Source organism: Ursus arctos, unplaced genomic scaffold, assembly GCF_023065955.2.
Source record: "Ursus arctos isolate Adak ecotype North America unplaced genomic scaffold, UrsArc2.0 scaffold_7, whole genome shotgun sequence".
NCBI lineage: Eukaryota > Metazoa > Chordata > Mammalia > Carnivora > Ursidae > Ursus > Ursus arctos.
Genome location: NW_026623089.1, coordinates 13310264 through 13336101, shown reverse-complemented (window position 1 = coordinate 13336101; position 25838 = coordinate 13310264). Strand labels below are relative to the sequence as shown.

Here is a 25838-nt window from a genome sequence, read left to right as displayed (position 1 = left end):
CCCTGAAGGAATCACTCCTTCCCCATAGGCCTGACTGTGCGGCTGGCAGGCCACAGAGCTCTAGGCCCAGGGCAAAGCCGACTGGACCAGCAGTGGAGACCCAACCCGAGAGGTGCCACCTAGGCTGCATATGTGGGCTGGACCAAGCAAACAAGCTTTGGAGGCCTGGTTTGTACACCCCACCCCCACTCCCTGCCTTCTCTCCAGCAGCCTGTTTGTATTAAGACTTTCTTTCTTCAGTTCCCACACTCTCCCCTAAGTGGTTAAGCCTGTAGGTCGTAAGTATAAAGCAGGCTGTACAACTTGATTGTAATACAGCAATTTGATTTCAGGAACCAATGCCATGTTTAATGTAGGAGTGTAATTGGCTCCTCATTATTTTTAAGAGAATTGGTGGGTTCATTGTGACTGAGAAGCCCACCCCCCCCCCCCATGCTTGTCCTCTCTCAAGAGAGAGAAACAGAAACACACACACATACACACATACCCATGGGGAGAGAAGATGGCGCCATGTCTCCCTTCAGGGCAGGCTGTGGCGGAAGGGGTTCACCCAGGCCAACGCTGCTGCCGCTGCCCCAGAGGAAGCCAGCCTGGGTGATGTTCTTCCTCCTGTGCCTGGATTAGAAGGACTCATCTTTGGCTGCTGGAATAGCACCATCCCCCTTCTCCACTGTCTGTGTGCACAGTACCTGCCTGAGGTGAGGTACCGTGCTGGGTCTCAAGAGACCAGGAGGCGGCCTTAAAGCTTGATTTTGTTTTATCTGCACCTTGCGTTCCTGTGTTCTTGGCAAAACACCGCTCATGCAGAGGAACAAAACCCGCCCACCCCCACCTCCGGAGCTAGAAAATTTTACCTCAGTCAGACCTATTATCATGGATCTGCTATCAGCTGGCCATTAGTTTCCTTCTCCTTGGACATCTTTTGAGCTCTTCTCTTCCCTGAGGCTGCCCTAGGCTACTCGGGCTCACAGCATCCCTCTTGGTTCTGCCTCCATTAGCCACAGTGTCTTTGCATCTCACTTCCTAATTCATCCCTTATTATAGCAAAGTGCATGAATCCATGTATCTACATCCTCCCCTTCCATGGATGGTGGGGACCTTTATTGGCCTCACATCATCTGGCCTCTAGTGGGCCCCTAGGAAGTGATTTTTTGGCTGGTCGACTGATGTCCATCTGATGCCTCATCAGGAGAGGGATTTAGACTTCAGTAAGAGGAGGTCTCTCGCTAATCTGTGTCCCTCCCTCCCTAGAAAAGGGGCTAGATAATGTAGAAGAAGCAGAAAATTCCTCTCTCCTAAAAATGGAAGAAACTTGGATCATCTCTGAGGTGGGGAGGGGTGACTGGATCTCATGGCCCTGACTTTGTCTATAAGAGTCCCTTCTCTTGTAGGTTCTCACCTGTTTCTGCTACCGCTATCCCACTGGCCCAAATGTGGGTGAATGACTCCTGTACCCTGATAAAAACCATAACACTGAATCACGTACAACTAGTTCATGAGGCTAATAGGCTGGAGCTCACCTGTCTTCAGTTCATGTGCTATCACAGGGTCTTTCTGTACCCAGCTCCCTATCTCCCTCCAGATGGTACATGGCATCTGGGGTAATGGGTACATGGCACTTGTTATGTTATTTTCTTTTTTTTAAGGTTTTATTTATTTATTTGACAGAGAGCGATCACAAGCAGGGGGATTGGCAGGCAGAGGGAGAGGGAGAAGCAGGCTCCCCGTTAAGCAGAGAGCCCAATGTGGGGCTCAATCCCAGGACCCTGGGATCATGACCTGAGCCAAAAGATGCTGCTGAACTGACTGAGCCACCCAGGTACTCCTGTTATGTTATTTTTTATAGTATTCTAGATGCTTGAATTATGTATTTTTAAAAAAAGCCTTAAAAAATGATGCAAATACACTTTCTGACCTCCACCATCTAATGCTTTCACTTAGTAACACTGCCCCAAGCACAGTAAATAGCACTTAATAACAAATGACTTATGCATTCTTATCTGAAAATGTTGATTCTTGGCTTGAGTAAAGAACAATGGGAGCACACTAAGGTGTTCTTCAAAAGTAACAGCTGGGAGAGACATCCTATGTTCATGGACTGGAAGGCTTAACACAGTAAAGATGTCAAGTGTCTTCTCATTGGTCTGTGAGTTTAATGCAGTTCCTATCAAAATCTCAGGTTTTATGTAGGCATAGATGATATTATTTTAAAATTTATATAGAAAGTCCTTTAGATAGCTCAAACAATCTTGAGAAAGAAGAGTAAAGTAGGAGAAATCACTATATTTGATATGAAGGCCGACTACTAGCTGTAGTAATCAGACAGTGTGGTATTAGTGGAAGGCTAGACATTGGATCAATGGACCAGAATAAAGAACCCAGAAGTAGATTTACATAAATTTGCTCAAAAGGTTTTTCATAAAGGTGAAAAAAAAATCCAATGGAGTGACAATAGACTTTTCAGTAAACGGCACTGGAACAATTGAGTATCCATAGCCAAAAAATGAGCCTTGACCTAAATGTCACACCTTATGTAAAAATTAACTCAAATGGATCATGGACTTAAATATAAGCAGAAAAACTATAAAATTTTTAGAAGAAAACAGAAGAAAATCTTGGGGATCTAGAGCTAGGCAAAGAGTTCTTAAACTTGACCCATCTAGGAGGCTGGATACAGATGTAAGGGTGCGGGTGGGGGTGCAGAGCAGCTGGCTTGTTCTGGGCACGGAGATTCTCTCATTCTCCAGGGCTGTAAAGATGCAGTGAAGCATTGGTTGCTTTCCATTTCAAATTGAGAATTGCATGATCATATTCCTTTACTGTCTTCCATCCCCACAACTCTGGGCTCTGTAGAGGTCTTGATCCCCAAGGGGGACACATTCTCCTGGAAACCTAGTAAGGGGCCCCTATGGCTGCTGCCTGGGCATGTTAGGATCTTCCTATTCAGGAGCCAGAAAGCAAGAGAAGGGGTGGTCATCCTGTTGAGGGCAATTGCCTTGTCAACAGAAGGAGGTAGGGCTGCTTTCACACAATGGAGGCTGGAGGGAATATGAATGTAACTCAGGGAACCCACTTGGGTACCTCTTGGTACTTCTTACGCAACTATGTCCACGAATGGACAAACATAAGCAACTCCAACCTGGAAAGGATATGGTTACCATGGATGACTCAGCCCACCCCCCGCCCCCACCCAGGAATGAGGACTGGGATCATGCCATTGAGTGAATAGAAGAGTTGGCAGAGGGCAAGGGGAATTTAGAATGGGTAGTGAAGGAAGGAGATGATGAGTACCAGTTGCAGCCCTGAGACCAATTGCAGCAGAGGCTGTAGTCTGTCCTACTAACCTCCCTCTTCTAAGTTTGCCTTTGGGGGATCCATGCAACTTTGTGGTAACCATCCAAACTCGTCCTTACATTTATCATTCCTCCAATATGTTTTCGATGCCTGAATTGTTGCACTAGCCAACACCTTGCACCTGCACACCATCCCAGCTCACCACCGGGGGAGGTTTATCAACTGGAAGGCCACCTTGAGCCAAGATCTGTCTGCACACCATCTCCCCACCAGTTGGGTATTGGTCAACCCAGTCCCAACCTTCATCTTAGAGTCTGCTCCTTCAGGACACTTTTGGTGCCAATTACCACAGGTCGGATCCTCTGCGAAGCAGACATGGAGATAAAGGGTAAGAACTGCGAAACCTTTACTGGGATGCAGGATGGGACACAAAGCCTTCCGATCATGATGCAGAGCTGACAAAACCCCGGCAGACCAATGGGGAGCTCTGGAACAAAGGTTGCAGGTTGGAGGAGTCCCTCAGGGTAGGCGCAGTCATGGGGAAGCTCTTGTACCCCCATCTTGCTCAGTCATTGCACAGGGCTTCCCAGAGAAGGGGCTTGAAAGTTGAGGCACACCTGAAGGAGGAAGAGCTGGAGGCTGTCATGAACCGCGTTCCTCGAAGCTGCGCAGAGAATCCTTTTATGAAGGGGGCTCTGAATGTGCGCACAACCCCGTGCTTGTCACCGGGCAGGTTTTTCTCATAGCGGAGATAGGGGCGGGGGCATTTCAAGCCCCTGCTCGTGTCATGTCTGCTAACAGCCGATTGGTTAGAGCAAATCACGTGGTCTAGCTCTGCCCACCTTAAGGCCGTGGCAAGGGGGCCTATGCTACAGGGGAGTGAAGAAGCAGAACCAATAATTAGATCCATACAGGATAAAGGCTGTAGACCGTAGCGCTACGGCCATGCCCAGTACTATTATCACTACCAGCCCGAGAGACCAGACACCACAGACCACCTCAGGAAGGACAATCACTTGACTAAAAACCAAGAGTCAGATTTGGTACCTGGAAGTCAAAATTGCAGCTTCCAGATGGGAAAGGCCAAAGCACAAAGCCATCACCACAGCATTCACCCAAAGCCCCCGCAGGGCAGCTCCCAGGCCTGTGGATCAATAGCAATTTCGGGTGCTGGGGGGCGCCATCTAAGTAACTGACCGGGATGAGAACCGGCTGCTTCCCGGTCCTTGGGGAAGCACACGCACCATCCACTTAGTGCTGGAGCCTGGCCATTCTCTGGGCACTCCCATTCCTCCCCCATGCCTCCTCCTCCTGCTGCTGAGGCCTGCTCCTGCCTCTTCCACCAGCTCCTCCTGTTCGGAGCGCTCCTGGGAGGATGGAGGCTGCAGGGCCACCCCCGGCCAGGAAGTGCTTTCAGGAGGCCCTGGAGAAGCTTTTCCCTCGCCTCTGCTTCCTCTGCTCCCTGGTGACCTATGCGCTACTGGGTGCTGCCCTCTTCTCGGCCATCGAGGGCGGCCAGAACCTGGGGCCAAATGACCCAGAGTTTGAGGAGTTCTTGGAGGAGCTCTGTGGCATCTTGAAATGCAACAGGACAGGTAGGTGGCTCACGGGGGCGGGGGGGGGGTAGGGGGGCTTTCTCTGTGGGTGGAGGCAGCCCCCAGAGCCCAGAGGGCTGTCTTGCAGGAGGCTGGGGTGGGGGGTCTGGGAGCCCTCAGCTTGTCCTCCCCATCCCTGTGTGGGACCTTAGGCAAATGACTTCTCTCTGAGCCTCAGTTTTCTCCTCCGTAAAATAGGGAAAGCAATAGCCTGTTAGTGTTACTATGAAGAATGTAGGGAAAGCACTGAGCACCCAGTTCGTGCTCTGGAAAGACCAGCTCCCTTGCCCTTGCCTCAGTTCCCAGCCCCACCCGGACCGGCAGGCTCCAGGAAGGATGGATAGCCGGGCATTTGGTGAGGTTGGTTGAGGGATGTGGGTGACGAGATTTGGGGCTGGGGGTCCCTAGGCTGGTCCTCCAAATTATGCCTGCCCGGCCCCTGACTCAGTTTACAGGAACTAGGATTCAAGGGACAATCAAACTGGGCTTGGCCCCCCAGGAGGAACTGCCTGGCCCCCTTCTCTCCCACTTCCAGTTCCCAATGGCCTTTTCTACTGTTGGACTCAGGGGAGAGGAATTGGTAACTTGGGGGCCCGGTTTCGGTCCTGGGTGCTCCCCCAACTTGCTGTGTGATCTGAGGAGAGCTGTTGCCCTCTCTGGGTCTCAGTGTGCCAGACAGCGGGGACCCACAGTCTCAGGGCTGCCAATCATAGGGACCCTGTGGGAAGCAGATCAAGGTCGTGAAGTCTCTTGAAGGGCACGAGGCACTTTACCTGTGTCCTTACTGCGTTTCATTTGTCTTTGGTCACTTATTACTGCTCTGCCTTGTTCCCCAAAGCTTGCAAATATGTATTTAACAGAGCAAAATAAAAATATAGAGTCAGTAAATAAAAGACAAAGGAAAAACAGCCTCCAGGAGTGAGGGGAAGGATGCCCCTGCTGTGACAGGTAGGTCCAGCGGGGCTGTTCACGGCTCCTCCCATGGGCCCGACCTTGCTTCTCGAGTGGGTTCTTTCAGCTGAGGCCGATGGGAGGCTGGTCCCAGGAGGCAGAGTGTCTCTTCTGTGGAGGGTCCCGCTCCTTCTCTCTGCATCTGGTCCAGACAGACACACGCCCCTCCGCCATCGCCACCGCCCGGACTCCGCACCATCCCAGGCTCAGAGCTTCCCAAACCCGGCCACACATCAGAATCATCCAGCATCTGAAATACACATTTGTAGGCTCTTCTCCAAACCCACTTAATCGGGATTTCCAGAGCTGGGCCGGGAATCTTCTAAAGTTTCCCGGGTGATTCTGACGTACAGAATACAATGGGAATACAGCACTGGTCCAACCCCATTTTGTTTTTGTTTTTTAAGTCCTCTCTACACCCAACGTGGGGCTTGAACTCAGGGCCCTGAGATCAAGAGTCACGTGCTCTTCTGACTGAGCCGGCCAGGCGCCCCTCCAGCCCCATGTGGTACTGATTTTTGTTGGAGATTAAAGTGCTCCCGAAGCGCCCCCCCCCCATGCCGAGCGCGCTTGTGCGTTATCGCACTTAATCCTCATGCCAGCCCCGGGCGCCTGTGTGGATTGACCCCTTTCACAGATTAGGAAACCGAGGCTCTGGGAGTTAAGCGACTGGCCAAGGTCGCAAACTACAGAGTGGAGCGGAGGGTTCCACCCCAGGCATTTAGACCCCAGAGCTCTCCTTTCATGGCCCTGTCATGCTGCCTTCCCGATGGGGAAACAGGCTGGGGATGGAGCGTCTTGTCCATGGCTGCGGGAGCTGCTCAGGGTCAGAGCTGGGTCTAGAATGCCTGGACTCCCAAGGTCGGCGCCCTTTCACATGAGTAGTGAACCCCCTGCTGAGTGCCAGAGTTTCAAGGTGGTTCTGAGGTCCCAAAGCCCACTGGCCACCCAGGCCAAAGGAACTATTTGGGAACCTCCCTGAGGAACCAGGGCCCCAATCCTGCTCTCTTGGCCCTGGGTCAGATGTTTTGAAAGCCAAGACTTCCCAGAAATCCTCAGACGCCTCGGTGCCCACAGATCCCAGTACGAGTAGCAAATGCCATCAGGCTTAATGACCTCCGGAGTGGGGATGGTTTGTATCTGTATAAGAGCTTGCATTTCATAAGACCCATTTTACTTTCAATTCTCAAGAAGACTGGGAGAGAGACTGAGCAGAAGTAGAATGCCCCCTTGCAAAGTGAAAGACACGGAGGTTCAGAAATTTCAGGAAGCCCCCTCAGGCCACACAGCAATCCCGTGGCTGAGCTTGGGCCGGACCCCCATGGGCCCCTTCCTGGGGGGCTCCTCTCACATGGTCTCGTCATCTCCGCGGGCACTAAATGCAGGAACTAAGTGCCGAGACGGGCAAAAGCAGAACCAGGTTATGTCGTTAAGGGGCCACGAGGCAGGGGGTGTGCCGGTCCCTGGGGAAGACCCCTGCACACGGTGGGACCTGTCTTGAGCAAAACCCTCTCCTTCACTCTGGTCGTCTCTTTCCCCAGTTGAGGAAGGCAGGAAACGGGACCTTGGGGCGCTGCTGCAGAAGGTGAAGCCCCACTGGTTTAGCAGGTTTGCAGACTGGTCCTTTCTGAGCTCGCTCTTTTTTTGCTGCACCGTCATCAGCACTGTGGGTAAGTCCAAGGGCAAGGGCAGGCCTGGGAGAGATGCATGGGGGAGAGAGAGGGAGAAGGGGAGGCTGGGGCCCCTTGGTGGGGCGGTGGAATGTTGGGTTCACTTGGTCATGAAATGGTGAGGAAGGGCCGCCCTGTGCTGGGTCCGCCGCACCGGGTGGCCGTGGCTCCCTGTGGGGCGGATACAGTGGTGGGCAGGACGGTGTGGGCTCCTAAGGTGGGAGCTCCTGCTGCTGGGAATTTGGAGAGTGCCCTTCCTTCTGATGGGTGCAGCCCCTTGCCCGGGTGCAGGCCCCAGGGAGCAAGGTGTGGGATGCCTTTCAGCCCCCTCCTGCCCCTTGGCTGAATGTTCTTGTACGAAACACCTCATGCCAATGTCCGGGCTCCTGGGCAACCGAATGCGGTCGGCATGTGATGTATTCGGGGTATTGTGGGAGCGCAGAGTAGGGGCAGCTGCCCCAGGCTTGGGGGTGGTCCAGGAGGCAATACTTAAGTGGTAAGAACATTTTAAAGACTCCCGGGAGGGGATGACAGCCATGCTGAGTCGGAGAGTCACCAGTGTGGGGGAAGGAGGGTGTGAAGAGGGTGCTGCAGGCCCGGGGAGGACAAAGGCCCAGTAGCAGAAGGAATGGCAGGCATTGTAAGGAGGTTAATTAGGGGTGATGAGAAGTGGAAGGGAAAGAGGGGACAGTCCACGAGAAGGTCCTGCAAGCTGGGCTAAGGAGGTCGGGTTTATCCTGTGGGCAGTGGGGAATGTCTAGAGGGTTTTAAGCAAGGGAAGAACACAGTAGCTCAGCATTCCAGAAAGATCACCCCAGCTGTAGCATGGAGGGGACCAGAGAGGGTAAGACTGGCAGCAGGGAGAGCAGTAGGGGGGTTTCTGCGGCAGCCTGTATGAGTGAGGATGGCAATGGCCTCATCCTGGACAGTGGTCACAAGGACGGAGAGGAGGGGTGGTTGAAGACTTTGCAGGCAAATCTTCAGGGATTGGATGCCTGGGGAAGAGGAAGACACCACAGTCTCCAGCTTTGCTGAGTGGGGCCAGCAGGCTGTGGGGAAGGTGGTGAGGATGCTGGGCCTGGGGATAGAAGTGATGATTCAGGGCCAGTCAAGGTCAAGGCTCAAGTGGAGCATGTCAGGGGAGACACCCAGCACAGCCGGCAATGTGGGTCTGTGGCTCAGGGCGGGGCTGGGGAGCTGGGTTTCAGAGTCAACAGCATATAGATGGCAATGGACTCCGGGGGAAGGGAGGGAACACCGAAGGGGGGGCGTGGTGTGGGGAGGGGGTACGGTGTACCAGAGCAGGACTGGGAGCACCAACAGTCAGGTGAGGGAGGAGGAAGGGCTGCGGTGGTGATGGGAACTAACAGTTACCCTCGGGGCTGTACCAAGCTGCCTCCTTAAAACTCAGAGAGGTCTTTTGAATCAGGTGGGGGAGCCTGAGCCCAGAGAGATGCTGTCAGGGGCCAAGGGCACACAGTGAGTAGAGCTGGTGCCCACGAACAGGCCTTGAGACCCCAGGTCCAGTGTTCTTTCCCCAGAGTAGCCTGCCAGCCTTGCAGGTCTGTGGGGTGCTGCAGGGACCCTGCCCAGCCCTGCCCAGGGAGCCCCAGGGGGAGCCTGCTTGTGCCTGGGGGGCAGGGGCAGCTCAGATTCCCAGAGAGACCTTGTGTCGGGCTGGAGTTTGATGCCAGTGCCTAGAAGGAAAGGCACTGGGAGAGAAGGAGCCAGCCTTACCCCGTTCCCTGCACTTCCTTTACGTGCGTCTTCCCCCCCCAAACAAAGCAAAGATTCTGGAGTAACGTGGCCCTTCTGAGCCTCATTCCCTCATCTGTAACGCCTCCCAGGCCTGCCTTTCAGATCAGTGTGAGGATAAATGTAAGTGCCAGCCAGGATCCGCTCAGCTGCCACTAAAGGGAAATCCAACCCAACTGGCTCCAACTGCAAGGAAAACGTGTTCCCTCTGGAGTAAGAAGCCCAGTGGAGACAGCTCTGGGGCTGGTCGACGTGCAGCTCAGCCATGGCATTGAGTGTCAGGTTCTCCCCCATCCTGCTCAGCAGGTCACCAACGTCCACTCCCATTGCTGCGTCACTGGATCTCATAGACTGAGAAAGGGCCGGCCATCGCCTCCCTCCAAAAACTCTTCCTAGACACCTCCCACGCCTAAGCTAGTCCTGGCAAGGGGATGAGATTCCCAGAATGACTTAGACCAATTGGATCTATCCCTAAATCAGGTGGGGGAGCAGGGGTACCCCAGGAAAGATGAAGGAACCGTTGCTGGGGGAAGAACCCAGGGTCTGTGGCAACAGGCTTTGTGTCCAAGAGCGCCCCCACATGGCTTCTTTCAGAGCCGGTCTCTTCCCCTTACCTCGATGCTACAGGCAGGGAGGGACCAGAAAGGGGCAGAAAGAGCACCGCGGACCGCTGCGCTCCTGAGCCCTTACCAGCACTGGGCATGGTGCACGCAGGCTTTATATGCGTGATCTTATTTAATCCGCATGACAGGACAACCTACGGGTAGGCGCTGTGGCATTTAGCAGCGAGCTGAGGCTCAGGGGAGGGAGGTCACTGCCAGCAAGGCAGGGGCAGGGCGCAGCTGGCCTTTCCAGGGCAACCCGCAGCTCAGTGGAGCAACAGTGACAGGGAAGCAGCAGCCCCAAGGAAGATAGTGGAGACGAGCAAAGGGGTTCAGTTTGTTTTCCTTTTCCTCCAGAACTTCAGGGGATTGAGCTAACCAGGCTTTCTGGGCTGGCACTGTGGGCGTCTGGAGCTAGATGATTCTTCGTGGTGGGGGCTGTCCTGCGCATTGTAGGATGATTAGTCGCTTCCCTGGCCTCCACCCACCCGATGCCCCCACCTCTTCCCCTGCTGTCTCCTCATTGCTAAATGTCCCCCGGGGGGCGGGGCAAAATTGCGCCCGTTGAGAACTGATCGAATGCGGTGGTCCCTGGACCCGTTAGCACGCATGAGCATCACCTGAGAACTTTTTAGAAGAGAGAATTCGTTCTCAGACCCCATCCTAGACCCACTGAGCCAGAAACTATGGACATGGGGCCCAGAAATCTGTATTTAACAAGCTCTCCAGGTGATCCCGGTGCGCACTGAAGTTTGCAAAGCTCTGACCCGGGTCCAGGGTTCTCAGCCCTGGCTGCACATTGCAATCATCGGGCTATCTTTTAGAAACTCCCAAGCCTGGACCCCGTGACAATCCAAGTAGAGTCTCTAGGGACAAACCCAGGCCTCGGTATTTTTCAGAGCCCTCCAGGTGATTCTAATGGGAGTGCAGGCCGTGAACCACTGATCTAATGGAAATGCATTATCTTGGTCTAAATCCCAAGAAAGCGATGCTACTATCAAATCAATTAGGACATCATGCTGTCCAGTAATTACAAGTGGAAGAGGATGTCGGGGAGGTTCTCTGCTGCCTGTAATCAATAACAGTGTTCGAAGTGCTTCCTGCCTTACATCTCTGGGTCACCCTTAATGCACCTGGCTTTGATGAAAAAGGGACACCTGGCAGGTGTGAGGTTGGTCAATCCCCAGTCATTTCCAATTGGGTCAGTCCCCTTGGATTAGAAAGTAAAGTGCGTGGGGACGCCTGGGTGACTCAGTCTGTTAAGCTTTGGACTCTTGATCTCAGCTCAGGTCTTGATCTCAGGGTCATGAGTTCAAGCCCCACATGGGGCTCCATGCTAGGCGTGGAGCCTACTTAAAAAAAAAGGAAGAAAGTAAAGTGCATGGGCTATTAGATACTCACAGCCTAAGTGGAGTGAACTGACCGTATTGGAATATATGAATACATTATAAGAAATGATAGGATTTTCTGTTATGCATTTCAGCATTCAGTAATTGGTGCAGTTTATACAGTTTCCTTCACAGGGGTCATGTGCGCTCTGAGGTTTGCTTCCTTGATGCATCTTCTGGAATATGGCACATCTCCTAGAGTCTAAACGTGTTCTACCCAGAGGGAGCCACCTCCAGCTTAAATCCACTAAATTCACTTTTGCCAAGGAGAACCCTGGGGTGGCAGGTGGACAGAGGAAGTCTTCAGGTAAGGGGTGCACATCCTTGTCAGCTTTGAGCTGTGCCACCCCAGACAGGTCACCTGACTTCCCTGTTCCTTGTCCATTAAATGCGGTAATAATGGTGGTTGCCGGCATTAGGGATTTGGCTATGCAGGGAATTTTCACTCTAAAAGGTACTTTATTCTAGAAATGGGATGTTCTTTTCTTTAAACTAGATCTGACCCTGGGCCCCTGTCCTGGAAGCTGAGAGGTTTCCACTGTGGAGCCTCTCCTGACTTGCCTGAGGGTGCACAAGAACCCAGGGGGCTTATCCACTATCTAGAAAACAGGGTGGTCCCCATCTCTGGGCCCTCGCGGCCACTGCTGACCTCCTAAGGACTGATGGCCCCTGACCAGCTTTGGCACAGGAATCTTTGCTGATACCCAGGGCCCGGGCTCCCCCAGGACTCCCTCTCTAAGCTCCTGCTCCTCCAGGAGAAGCTCCAGCTGCCCTCCTCTCTCATCTCCCCTGCTCCAGAGAATCTGTCCACACCTCCCTTCATGGCTGGAGTGACCAGCTGCCCCTGGGACTGCCACCATTCTAGCACAGAAAGTCAGGAGCTCTGGGAAACCCCTCAGCCCTAGGCAAACTGGGCAGATGGTCATCCCCCCCCTCCCGGGTCACCTTCCTTCTAAGTCCCCACCTTCACCTTCATCTCCTCAGCCTGGACAGGGTGCAGAGGTCACTTCTGCAACCTCCTCTCCTTGAGGGGAGGGCCGGAGCTGCTGGAGACCCTCAGAGAACAGGGAAGGGAAACAGAGGCATTTGGAACCCTTGGCACTGTCTCAGCAAGTCCTGCCCCAGGGAACAAACCTGGGTTTCCGATGGGAAGGTTAGCCAATGCGGGCTCCATTCCTGTCCCCTGGTGCATACATACACCTGTCGGGTCCTCGCCACCTCCTGCGGGTGGTGGAGAGCTCTGCTCAAGGCCTTGCTTCCTTCTCAACTAGAAGTCCCAGAGGACAGGACCTCTGCTTGTTTCTCATTCTACCCCCAAGCCCACCCACAAGTGCCTGGCATAAAGTAGGTGCTCAATAAATGCGAATCCAGGATGGGCGCCTTCGTTCTAATGGCTCATGGAACAGTCTGCTCCTTTATGTGCGGTTACTGAGCTCCATCTGCCACAGCAGACTCACCAGGGTAGTTATTTGATTCATGTCTGCCTCTCCCATTACAGCAGAAGCTCAGCGAGGTTGGAGACCTCACCACTGTGTCCCCAGTGCATGCAGTTAGCGCTCAATATGCACATACGCTATGAATGCACATTCAGATTTAACTGCCCCTGCCACCAAATGGTGCCTCGTGGAATCAGCTGAGGGTGGCGTGGCGTGCTCTGGGATGGATGCCAGCTGATGAGACCCTTTGTGGTTCCTGGCCCTCTCCCAGGACCCTGGTGAGGGTGGGCCACCTGAACACGTGTGTGTTCCTGGAAGGCAGAGCCTGAGACCAGACTCGGCCACAGGGAGCTGGAGCCCTGGAGGAGGCTGGGGCTTAGCCAGCCGAGCAAGTGCCTTCAAATCAATTTACATAATTGGCCTAGGTTTTCCTGTATTAATCATCCTTTATGACATCAAAAATTAAACATAGGCATTTAATACAAAAGCTTTTCCCTCATTTTGTTGCAGTCACTGAGCTCGCTCACTCCAGAAGATCCAGCTACCTGGGCTGTGGGGTTTGACGTCTCTCTGCTCCTGCCCTGCTGTAGACAGGAGGGTCACGGATGGGGTGATGGAAGGACGGGGGCTCCTGAAGAGCACAGAAGCCTCAGTGCCCCCTCCCTTTGCTTGGCTGACTGGTTCTTGCGGATTGCAAGGTCCCACCTCCTTGGTGCTCCTGGCCCGGTGGGGATGTGCTGGTGTGGCAGCTGGGTGGGTCTAGGGGTTTGATCGCCGACTCTATCACTGAGTGCTCTTGGCCGGGTTGCTCCATTTCTCCAAGCTTCAGTTTCCCCACCTGTGAATGGTGATAACAATGTCTGCCTCTGCAGGTGGGTCAATACCAGCCCACAGTGAGCGCAACCGGAAGCTAGTATCAGCCTGGGGGCGGGGACGCCAGCATTCCTCAGCTGCCCCCTATGGGTCAGGCCCTGGTCTCATGTCATCCTTCAGGCTGGTCGGGATACAAAGCAGGGATTGCCACCCTATTTTACAGACAAAAAAACTGGAAAATATGAGCCAAAGTCACGTAACGTTCTAGTAAGTGGCAGAGCTGGGATTCGAACTCAGGTTGGTAAGATTCGAGATGCTGGGATCCTCACCACTTCACGAGCATTTGTGAATGTGTGTGTCTAAACTGCTAAACCACAACGGCTCAGAGGGCAGCAACGGTATTTCATTCCTTCCATCCTCCCGCTGTCGCTCTTACTGTGCACACGCTGTACACCGTTGGCACATACTAATGGCCTGTTACAGAGGGACGGATAAACCGAGAGGGCCAGACATCCCGGGGAGGACAAGGGTGGCTTCTTAAAAACAGGTGCCTTTGTGGCAGATGAAGGGGGAGGTGGGTGTGATGGCAAAGCTGTCGCCGCCGCCTCTCCCCTGCATTCATCCTGCCGTGTGGACACTTAGGAATGGCCGCAGCAAAATGAAAAGCGATCAGCTCAGTCCCAGACATGCTTGTCCCCTGCCCGGGGCATCTTGGGTCAAAGATCTGGACATGGATAGCTTCTTATCCTAAAGGGAAGCTGAGTTTCACCTCTCTCTCCTCCCACCAAAGCGAGCCCAAGGCCAGATGGCGGATGAATGCTTTAAGATGAATATTTTCAAACGCATTGTGTAAACCATGATACCAAGAAGGAGAAGTGACAGAAGGTCTCTTTAAAGCTTTTTTGGGGGGCAGGGGGAAGAGCAGACAACCACCCTGGGCTCTGTCCTCTTTTTCAGGTTACGGCCACATCTACCCCGTCACCCGGCTCGGCAAATACCTGTGCATGCTCTATGCCCTCTTTGGCATCCCCCTGATGTTCCTCGTCCTCACGGACATGGGTGACATCCTGGCCACCATCCTGTCCACGTCTTACAATCGGCTCCAAAAACTCCCGTTCTTCCTGCCTCCCCTTCGTGCGTGGTGCTCCCGCCTGCTCTGCAGAAGGCCGGCCACCATGCCTGCGGGCGAAGCTGTCCCGAGGATCAACATAGATGCCCAAGAGCTTCCGGGCTCCAAACCCGGCCCGTGTCCCTCCACCCCCAGCAGCAACACGGATCTGTTCGAGAGACTTCTTGCACGAGAGAAGCAGAACACGCTGCACCCGCCCCCGCGGGCCGTGGAGAGGAGTAACTCATGTCCCGAGCTGTCGGGGAGACTCTCCTACTCGGTCATCAGCAATCTGGATCAGGTGGGACGGCAGGTGGAGAAGCTGGACGTGCCCCTGCCGGTCATCGCCCTCCTTGTGTTCGCCTACATTTCCTGTGCGGCCGCCATCCTCCCCATCTGGGAGAAGAAGCTGGACTTCGAGAACGCCTTCTACTTCTGCTTCGTCACACTGACCACAATTGGGTTCGGGGACACCGTTTTAGAGCACCCCCACTTCTTCTTGTTCTTCTCCGTTTATATCATCATCGGGATGGAGATCGTGTGCATTGCTTTCAAGTTGGTGCAAAACAGGCTGATTCACATCTACAAAAATCTCATGCTGTTCTTTGCGAAAGGGGTATTTTACCACCCGGTTAAAAAGTGAAATCTCCACCATCTCTTGTGTGACAGACGCCAGCTGAGCTGGTTTCCTCGCGTTGTCTTTTGGGGTCCAGGGACGTTGGAACTGGTGTCCCTGCAGCCTGTCCCCTGAGACCTTGGGGCACAGAGACAAATCCAGCATGAGGGCTGATTTTGGTCCTGAGGCCCAGCAGAAACGTGGCCAATGACTTTCATATCAAGACGTTATACCGAAACTCTCACCATCCTCCAAAGCCCAGTTAATTGGAGCCCCATCTTCACTTTTCAAACGTTCCACTTAATGTAGATGAAAGCACCTTACGAATGTCCTAGCTTTTCTTGAGTCACCAGAAAAAAATTACCTTTGCTCTTGCAATTTGTGCTTTCAGCTCAGTTAACATCTTCCCGAGCTGCTCCTGTTCACCCTCGATGAAACAGAGCGACTCTGAACAGCCTGTTTTCTTGAATGGCTTCACGGATCTGTGCAAGATCAGCCCGATCCCAGCCCACGCGCAATACACGAGGCCAGGGTGGGATTGTCACCTGTGTTCCTGGGGGCCTGGGATATTCTGAGTGCCAGATTCTGTGTAGACCAGTGTTCTCACTAAGGTGGACGGCTGGCACCTCCTGAATGAGCAGATGTGTGCAGATGTTCATGCCCGGGCGGATGGTTGCTACGGGAGAGGGTTGGCGCTCAGGGCGGGATACGCTCCTGAGCTGTTCCTGATTGAGTTGGCACGTGAATGAGCTGGGCTGTGTGGCAGGTGCTGTAGGTGCCCCACTCTTATGCCCTGGGACTCCACCTTCCTTTGCCTGCGGACCGTCTCTAGTCACTAAAGCATGGGCATGTGTGCGGCAGGCTAGAAGTGCCCAGGGGTGAGCGCTCCCGGGCGTACCCCTCCATCAACAGCTGACAGGAGCAGGCGGATGGTGGTGTCCGACTGCTTGGCCCTCCCACGGGCTGACTCTGGGTCGGATCCAACACTGTCTCCCCGAGGTCCCCAGTGGAATGGAGCCATAGTTGCTCACCTCCATCGGCTGTCTTGGCCTCCTTCATCTCGGTTTCATTTCTTCCCTCCTCTTGAGATCACCCCCAGAAGACCCACTTGCACACAGATCTTTGTCTCAGAGTCACTCCTGGGAAGCCCAGCGGGGGAGAGGATGTAACAAGTCAGTGTGTGGACATGCCTGGGGTAGTACGAGAGTCTTCCTAGTTCCTCGGTTGGTTATGAGAAATGTCTTATTTGAGAGAATCAGTGTTTCTGGAAAACTTCTTTGAGAGACTCTTGGAAATCCAGTGATTCGAAAAATCAGTCCCTGGCTAAGTGGTGAACTTTGCTCTAGGTTATAGCACAAAAATTGCAAAAGCCAATAAAAAGTGCCGGGAGATTCCAATTAGAAAGGAAAGGAAGCATCTACCTTTTGAACCTTTTCTGTTCTGCCTTAAATTCAGGTCACTGCCAAGGGCCAGCTCTCAGAGGGGCCTCGGGTCTTCTTTTCTGGATCTTTCCTTCTCCTCCCCACAACGATGAGGTTCCTGCCCCTTGAACTTTTCAAGACCTGTCTCAGGAAAGGGAATTGACAAGGTGTGAGCAAGACCCGCTGAGAGACATAAGGCACCGAAAATGGCATTTCAGGTGGCAGCTCACCAGGATTAGGGTTTTTATGGGGTTTCTTGACATCCCCGAAATCACAGTGGCCCGGGTGCAGCAAAGCTCCTTGAACTCGAAGCTCAATCCAGACTGGCCATTCACATGAGGGCACATGACTGAGCCGAAGGGCTATTCTAGGTTCGCTCAGTTCTACAAACATTTAAGGAGTGGTTGCTGCTTTCCACTCTCAAAGAGGATTCCAAAGATGAGTCAGATACATCCTCGGAAGCACGGAGGTGATACAGGTGGCTTCGAATCTCTCAGCCACTCCCTTCTGGAGGCAATAGCAAGTCCTGTTCGAAGGCAAACACGCAGGTTGTCAGGGATGCGTGTTATGTAAATGAGGCGTCACGATCATTTGCTTATTCCACTTGCGGGTGTTCTTCTGCGGTTCTGGGGAAATGGCCCAGCATGCCTTCCTGCTCCTCATTTCTTGCCCGTATGCACCCCGTATTCCAGCCACCTTGGGCTACCTACTTCCGCATCCCTGTGCAGGAATGTGAATTCTTTCCTGCAAGGCTTTGCTGGGGGGGGGGAAGGGGGAGGTTCTCAACCTTGCCTGTACTAATACCCAAGGGGTTCGAAGAATTCACATACCTCCCTTCCCTCTCCAAGAGATTCAGTCATTGGTCTTGGGTGCCAGCTGGGTAGGTGGGAATTGGGGTGATCTGAGTGTGTGGCCAGAGTTGAGAACCATGGCACTAGCTGCTCTCTTGGCCTGAATGCCTTTCTCTTATCCAGGAAAGATGAAGACATCTTTGAGGTTCAGCACACATGGCACCTCTTCTGGGTAGTGACCCCCCACTCCTGGGAGTGGTTACCGCAGTCTCTCCCTTGCTCTCACTGCACCCACTGTAATCCCTTCCTTAGTTGCAGTACTGTAGCTGGGCCCTCTCCAAACTTGGGTCTGCCCTGCTAAGTGATCGTGTCTTTTTCCATCATCATTGTTCTTTAGATTTTATTTTATTTTATTTTATTTTATTTTATTTTATTTTATTTTAGTAAGCTCTACCCAGCGTGGAGCCCAATGAGGGGCTCAATCTCATGACCCTGAGATCAAGACCTGACCTGAGATGAAGAGTCAGACACTTAACCGACTGAGCCCCCCAGGCATGCCCATCATCACTGTTCTTGCTCTCTTGTAATCCTCCCAGCCTTGCTCTGCAGTGTTTGCCGCACACATCTAGGGGGACTGAAGGCGGGGCTTAGGTCCGCACAAATGCCAAGGGGGTCAGCCACCACTTACTGCACACCTACGATATCCAGGTCTTTGGGCTGAGTCCTCATGTGGGCATCATCTTACTAACGCTCCCTATAGCGCTGAGAGAATGGTGCCCATTTTACAGGTGAGGAAGCCAAGGCAAATAGCTAGCTCAGGGCTTCACCGCTACTAAGTGGCAAAGCCAGGATTCACGCCCGGGTCTAATCGGACTCTCAGTGGTTCTCAGTGGAACACCCGCATCAGCATCCCCCTGGGAACTTGTCAGAAATGCACATCCTCAGGCTCCATCCAAGACCTCCTGGATCAGAATGCTGGACAGGGAGCTCAGTGATGTTTTAAGAAACCCTCCAGAGGATTCTGATGTTGGATTCAGAATGTTTGATTCTCAAGCTTGAAAACCACTGCTCTAACTGCTGCATTCACAGCCTCCCTGACAGTCACCAGTCTATGGGGCCCAGGTCAAAGCAAAGCATCCAGCAGCCCCCAAGCCAGTGTCCTAGGGGACCAGGTCACTCCTACTTCCACCCTTCAAAGCAACACCTGCTCTTTTGGTGACCTGGCAGGACACCTGCTCTTTTGGTGACTTGGGGACAGTCACCTGGGGGAAGGCATGAGGTCTTCTGGATGGGGAAAGGACACTGAAGGGGTAGACCCTCCCACCAGGAAGGCCTCCTGCAGACTGGAATGGACCCTGTCCCCCAAAGAGCTAACACTCTGTCTTCTCCAAACCCAGGGTATGTCTTGGTGATCAGGGGAGGCTGCTTCCTGCCCGGCTGGGTCTCACCTGGGGGCTCATGAGCAAACTCCCGAGTAGCCCTGGGCTCTCTAGGAAGGGCTGCAGGGTCTCAGCTTGGCTAGAGTCAGCCTGGGGAACTAGGGGACTTGGAAGTGGCCCGGAAGCTCCTGGACCGGAGGCAGAAGGGAGTATTTCAGTGATCACTACTGCATCCCCGGTCAGCGGGCAGAACCTCCCAGTGCAGACGCACAGCTTGTCTCTGACCTTCTGGCACCTGGACCAAAGCCTTTGGTGGGAGGCGCTGCCCCAGCGGCTGTGGACGTCACCCTGTCCAGTTGTGCACCACCCCCCACATGGTACTGTTAGATTCCACCCCCCCCCCCCTTTTATCAACAGAAGAAGAAACCGAAGTTCCGTTCTAGGATGTTAAGCAGTTCTCTCAGGATGACACAGCCAAAGACGATGGGGGAAGGTCAAGGATGAAGGAGCCGTCCTGGGAGGCCCAATCCCCGCGGATCCTGGGGTCTACGAGAGCGAGCACGGCCCAGGGAAGGGCAATCGGTCCTGGCCGGTGCTGCCAGGTGGGGTGGGGACTCGGAGCTTCGTAGGGTAGGGAAACCGAAGGAGGAACCGCTCCCACTAGGACGGTGTCCGGCGGCTGGACCGCGCTCCCCAGAGCAGCCAGCAGGTGGCGCCACCAGACCGCTCGGGCCCCGCGCTCCGAGGCCAGCAGGTGGCGCGTCCGCGGCTTCGCGCCTCCGGGAGGGAGCCTCGGACCCTGTCTTCCGCCAAGGCCCCCCCCCCTCCCTCCCCAGCGAGAGCGGACACCTCGGACTTCTGTCCTTGCTGCGGTTCCCAGAGAGAAGGCTCCTCGCCTTACCCCCGCCGCGGACATCTGGGGAGGCGGCACATTTGTGAACCCTTGTTCTCAGAGCAGCGGTCTACACCGGGCGCTTTGGATTCCGGTCCTGGCATGACCCCCAGAGAGGGGGCGACAAGGACCACCGTCCCTGTCCCCTGCTCCTCAAACCACATGTCCTGCCAAGCCCATGTAGGGGCCGGAAATGTTAGCACTTGCGTCCTGGCCACTTGACGGGGTAACCTGTCCCTAATTCCATCTTTAGTGCCCTTCGCCCTGGACACTTCCCCGATCCACTACCTCAGTCTGGAGGGCAGGGTCCTCCAGCAGACTGTCGCAAGCCTGCCAGAAGGATGCTTGGAAGCTTCTGCAATGTGCAGCTGTGCTGTTCCCCCCGAAGTCACTAGGTAGGAGGCTCCATGCGTGATGCCCACGGACCGCTGTGCTGTTGGCTTGGGTGTGTTTCCTGTTTCTGACTCCGCTGTCAGGTAATTCTCCCCTGGTGGGGTTGGAAGCACTGTCCTAAGGGAGGGGGCCCAGGGCCGGACCAGGTGAGACCGGACAGGAAGAGGCTTGGGGAGGGCCTCTGGGTGGGCCACTGGGGACAGAGGGTCTGGGAGTCAGGAGACCTGACCCAGTGTGCTACTTCTGGCTGTTACTCTGCTCCTCTGAGCGGCTCCAACAACTGGACGCCTGCTTCTGGGTCGCTTGGAGGAGATGAGTGGTCAGGACAGCCCCTGCGGTCCTGCTTCCAGGGTGTGCGTGTCCTGCCAGGTCACCAAAAGAGCAGGTGTTGCTTTGATGGGTGGAAGTAGGAGTGACCTGGTCCCCTAGGACACTGGCTTGGGGGCTGCTGGATGCTTTGCTTTGACCTGGGCCTCAGCTTCTGAGGGTGCTTGGTGGATGGGACGAAGGGAAGGAAACCAACATTTAATGAGCAACTACTATGTGCCAGGCTCTCTGCCCATGTTGCAAATCGAAACCTTTTTAGCTGTATTGGTGTGGTTCATCACGGTGATACACCCCAGGCTCGAGTGCGATGCGGGCTCCTAGTAGGTACGTGGCAAACATATGTCGTGTGAATAAATCCCTGTGGGTAGTCGACAGAGAAGGTAAAAGTCAGGGTTCAGATCAGAGCCTTTGCCCCTGAATGCTTGTGCCAAACTACCAGGATGGGCCCAGGTCAGAACTACCGGAACCTTCTCTAATACCGCCCCTTCCCCAGTTTGGGTGGGCTGCACCAAGCCCCAGAAGGCAGTGCTTGAAACTAAGAATCAGAGACTTCCCCTGACTCTGATCAAGGCCAGTGTGTGAAGGACAGAGGTGATCCACCTGGAAGCTAAGGAAACAAGCTCAGGGACCTCCCGGGGCCAGGAGGAGCTCTGACAATGTGGCCACACGGGGGGGGGGGGGGGGTGTGTTTGCATTTGTCAGCATTGTAATTTGTTATTTGTTCTCTTTCTAAACAAATATTCGTGTTTGCACCTGGTTTGGATTGGGTACTTTTGTGTTCTTTATAGGAGGCCCTTAAGTAGAATGAACATCCGTAAAACCGGATCCCCCTCACCCCAGCTGAAAGGAAACGATGTCCAAGGGGACAGCTCCTTCAGCCAGCCTCCTGCTGACTTTCCCAACATCCTCCAGACACGTTTCCACGGGGTGTCAAGTCCCTTCCTGCCACACCAGCCTGTGCACACTGTAAAGTAACCTTAAAATAACCTTAAAGTAATCTAAAATAACCTAAAGATCTGTGTCCTGGTTTCTGCCAGGTGGCAGGACTGCTCGCTATCCAGAGACGCCCAGAAACAAGGTGACTAATAGAAAGGGTGAAGAGGAAGGCAATTGGATGGCCAGCTCAGAAACCTCCTCCAGAGCACCCGTCGGTGTCACGCTGACCAGGAAGGAGCAGTGTGGCTCAGTGGTTCAGACCTTTGCCTGTGGCGACAGGTTGCTTGGCCAGCCTTGAATCTTGGTAGGTTTCTTTACCTGCTGAATTGACGTAAAAATAGTACCTACGTCAAAGGGTTGTAAGGATCGAACAAGATAAGCCATGGGGAGTGTGGAAGCCCAGTGTCCAGCTTTGCAAGCTCTTAAAAAAATTCGAACTGTCCCCATTACTATGACTAGGAGGCAGAAAATGGCACATTTCCATTTTCTCCAGCACCCCCACTGCCTGCAAGGTGGAAAGGGTGTGTTTAGCCTCAGTGTGCAGGACGCTTTCAGTGGGTCCCCCAGTGGTTCTGGGGTGGTCCGGATCGTGGGGGCTCAGGCAGGATGTGCACCCCCAGCCAGGTGGGGCGCATTCTGCAGCTAACACCCCAGCACTCCAGGGGTGGGAGGCATTCTTTCCCAGCTCCCCTCTTTGCATGCTGGGGTCCCTGTGCACAGCTGTCATTCTTCCCCAGCCCGAGCTTGTCACTTTCTCCTGGCTTCCATTGCACCGCACCCTTTGACACTCTCTTTCATGGCCTTTGCTGTCCCCCTGTGCCCCGGAGCTCACACCTGAGACCCGGCTCCGCTCCCTCCCTTGTGGTCTCTAGTGGATATAAAACCCATCTCTAGTCCTTCACCCCAGAACTCTGGATTCATACCTGCTTCCCCAGCGGCTCACCTTGACATGTCCAAGATGGAGCCCAAACTTGCCCTCGGCCCCCACTCTTGCCCACCCGGGGAGGGCAGTCCCACCCTTCCAAGCTGCTCCAGACAGAAGCCTGGGCGGCTGTCTTGACTTGGCCTTCCCTTCTTCCACTGGGACTTGAGAGGCGCGTGTGCAGCCCCCATTTTGAGTCTAGCTCCCTGATGCGGCCAGTTGCAGGCAAGGCCCTTCACGTGGATATTTTAGAAGCTCCCAGCTAACTCCGGTGGTCTATTCATTCACCGGCCCGTGTCGGTGGTGTGCCGGGCGCTAGAGGCATAGACTCGGGAAGAGCATCTCTGATGGACAGGTGCAGAGTGGGTGAAGATACGTCTGATGGAGGTGGCGGCCCAGGCCATTCCCCTCCTCCCCATGAAGAACCCATAAGACAGCGGGATGACAGAGGGGCCAGGCTGAGCGGGTCCCCGGCTCCCCACCCACGATAGCCCCTATGTCCTCCTGCACCCAGCTCCCAGGCCAGGCCAGGCACAGGGCACGGCTGGCAGGAGGCCTGTCCAGGGTTGGGAGGCCCAGGCGCGCCGTTGTTGCCATGGTGACGGATGTGTGTCTGTTCAGCAGAGAACTTTGGAGTAGCTTGGAAGCCAGACAACAAAGGGCACCTCCATCTTGGACACAAATTGTGGTTTCTTTTCATCCTCTTTGGCCCTTTTATGCTTTGCTTTTTGTTCTTACCATTGAGATCAGAGAATGAAACCCTTTCAAATGTTATAAATTCAAAACATAGGCAATTAGGGGGCCTGTCTGCTGTTGCAGCCCTCCCCCCCCACCCCCGTAGTCTCTTTAGAAAGCTAACTGCATGTGTAGTGAACCAGAGATGACCAAACAGAGGCGGTCAGCACCTCCCGGCTGTCACCATCCAGCCAGTACTGACTGAGCGCCTACTGTGTGCCAGCACCCAGGCTGGCGCTGGAGATTCAGTGTGGTATAAGACCGACCCGATCGCTGCTCCGTGCCTCAGTTTCCCCAGTGTAAAACAAATGGGGCTGACTTGGCCCAAGGGTTTTCATGCGGAAAGAAGATCCCAGTCACCTACCGTGACCGAGTAGCTTCGCTTTGCTGTTGTGTGTGCTTTACTTCCCGGTAGCATTTTGGTTGAAGAAAGAAGTTCGTAACTTAAAAGAAAGTTGGGGGGAGGGTGGGCTAGGAATGAAAACCACCAGGCAAGGATTCCCTAAGGCTTTTTCCAGATGGAATGTTCCATGTCATTGACAGCTAAGGAGACTGCAGACCCCCAGGCTGTTAGGACACATAGAGACCGATTCACGGAAGAAGCTAGGCTGCATTTCCCATGTTTATCTACCTGGATGACTGATGTCCTGCCTTCATTTTAAATAAAGTCAGGAACCTCACTGAGTGTTGGAAAGAGAGCAGACCCAGGGCTTTAGGCACCTGCCCTTCTCAGACTTGGGATCCTAGCCCGGCCTCAAAGCCCCGTCCTCACCCTTTCCTCATGGGACTTCACCTGGGCCAGCAGCCTTCAGGAACAGGCCCTCTTCAGAGCTCCCCCCGCCCACCTTGGCCTCGATGCACCTGCCCGTGGTGATCCGGGTCTGCCGTCTCTGCCCCTCCGGACCGCGCAGTCTCAGAACACAATGTGTGTCGAAGAACTCTCTAGATGAGGTGCTGGGAGCCCTGCTGGTGCTGCTTCTTCTCTGGGCCCTGCCCCTCACCCTCGGCCCTTCCTGGGTTTTCTCCTGAAATGCGGGAGAGCCCAGTGGGCAGTGTGCAGAGCCGGCCCTCTGTCACCTCCTCTCCCTCCCCTAGAGGCGGAAGGACACCAGGCCCCCATGGCAAAGGCGACCTGAGTTGTTCCCAAAAGCCATTTACACTGTCTGGGCAGGGAAGCGGGAAATAGGTCGGGGCCAGGGTGTTTTATTGACTGTCTCTTGTCTTGAGGAGACGCAGGAAAGCTTAAGGAATACAGCAAAACCAAACAAGCTCATTTAGGGCCGGGCACCACCTGGGTCCAGTGGCGTTTCAAGCTGATGCTTTTGCCCCAAGGCTGAGTCCCCTTGTATTTATTTCTTTAGCTAAGTCTTATTGGGCAAATGGATGTGAGAAACAGAGAGATTCTGGGTTAGAGAACAGCTTCTATTCAAAACACCCTGAACTTGGCGAAGTTACCCCACTACGTGGGGGCTGTTGACATTTTGCCCTCTTGCCTTATTATCATGGGGTCCATCCAGAGATCAGAGGATCCCGGGGAGCAGAGGCCACACCCTGCTTTGCACGGCATGGTCCGGAGTGCACGGCACGGTGGGGCTGCAGCAGAGACACCCCCCCTGCCACCGGCCACATAGGGTTAGGGACCCCTTGGCTTCAACACCTTGGGGGACCCCTTCTTCTGGGCATGTGTGGAGTTTTGGGTTGCCACACTCCAGGCCTGCCACCCCACCCCTCCCTCATCCTCTGGGGAAATGTGAGCTGCGGGGAGCAGAGGGAAGATGCCCGAAGCAGGCCGGTCGATGGACGAGCTGTTTCACCTTCTCACACGGCTGCGCGATGAGCCTGGAACCAGGACCTGCTGGCCACATATTTGGAGGAAATGGAAACCAGTTAACAGGATTTTCGATGAAGGCCGACCAGGGTGATCAGACATCCAGAGTGAAGGGTGTGGAATTTAACCAGATATGGAGGGTGATCAGATACCAAGGATGGGTGGTCCTTGCTAGACTGATTTAGAAGATTCTTGCTGCAGCTGAACTAGACGGGCTGAAGACAGGCCCAAGAGCCAGGCCTAATTGGAAAGAAGGCTCCGAGGAGCACGTCTAAGGTTTGGTTGGGGAGAGGCTTGCCGCAGACATCCGCACTAATGGGCCACTCTGAGGGCCACCATTTTTAACAACCTCATCCCCGTTTCTTTCGTTTCTTCAACGGTTTTCTTCCTTTGGTCTCTCATGGAGACTCCCCTAGCACGACAGTGGCAACTGCTTCATTGGAGCGGAGTTCAACGGACGACAGAAAAACAACAACACAGACTTCTCCTTGAGAAAATAATAAGACTTTGGATTTTTAAAAGGAACCAAAATGATTTTCTAGGGAGACGGGTGTTCGGAGCCAGAAGCTGAGTCCGTGAGGGACAGCACTGGCCCAGTGTGGGACTGGAGGCAGGAGGGGTGGGGTGGAGTACACACCGACAGTTTTTATTCACCCAGTGTTCTTCCAGAACCTTCATGCTATGCTGACCAGGGCTCTGTGACACGGACAGCTGGCTGGGACACACCCCAGGTGGGAACCACCCTTACTGCTGTGAGGCTTCCAGCACCTTCCAGACATTGTGCCACTTGAGGCAGGATAATGGGAATTATCATCTGCTTTTTAGGGGAGGAAGCACAGAGGCTCAGGGGATGAGGGGAGGTGACCAGGGTCTTAGAGGAGACAAATGGAAGAGAAGATACCAGCCAGGACCTCTCTAAACCCTCCTAACCACTGTGCTCTGCGGAGAACAGCTATGGAAGACTGAAATGGGCTTTACTTGTGAAA

General features: G+C 54.1%; 1 protein-coding gene across 1 annotated transcript; it reads left to right on the top strand.

Moving 5' to 3' along the window:
• The first annotated feature begins 4669 nt into the window (after positions 1-4669).
• Positions 4670-15255, top strand: KCNK18 (potassium two pore domain channel subfamily K member 18). Its single transcript, XM_026493665.2, has 3 exons — positions 4670-4889; positions 7382-7510; positions 14462-15255. The coding sequence occupies exons 1-3, from the start codon at positions 4670-4672 to the stop codon at positions 15253-15255; spliced, it is 1143 nt and encodes a 380-aa protein (XP_026349450.1).
• The last annotated feature ends 10583 nt before the right edge of the window (positions 15256-25838 follow it).

Excerpts from the sequence above, each read along its gene's own strand:
- KCNK18 (XM_026493665.2), top strand. The coding sequence starts at position 4,670 with ATGGAGGCTGCAGGGCCACCCCCGGCCAGGAAGTGCTTTCAGGAGGCC. Across the intron at positions 4,890-7,381 it reads CTTGAAATGCAACAGGACAG|TTGAGGAAGGCAGGAAACGG; the intron begins GTAGGTGGCTCA and ends CTCTTTCCCCAG. Across the intron at positions 7,511-14,461 it reads CACCGTCATCAGCACTGTGG|GTTACGGCCACATCTACCCC; the intron begins GTAAGTCCAAGG and ends CCTCTTTTTCAG.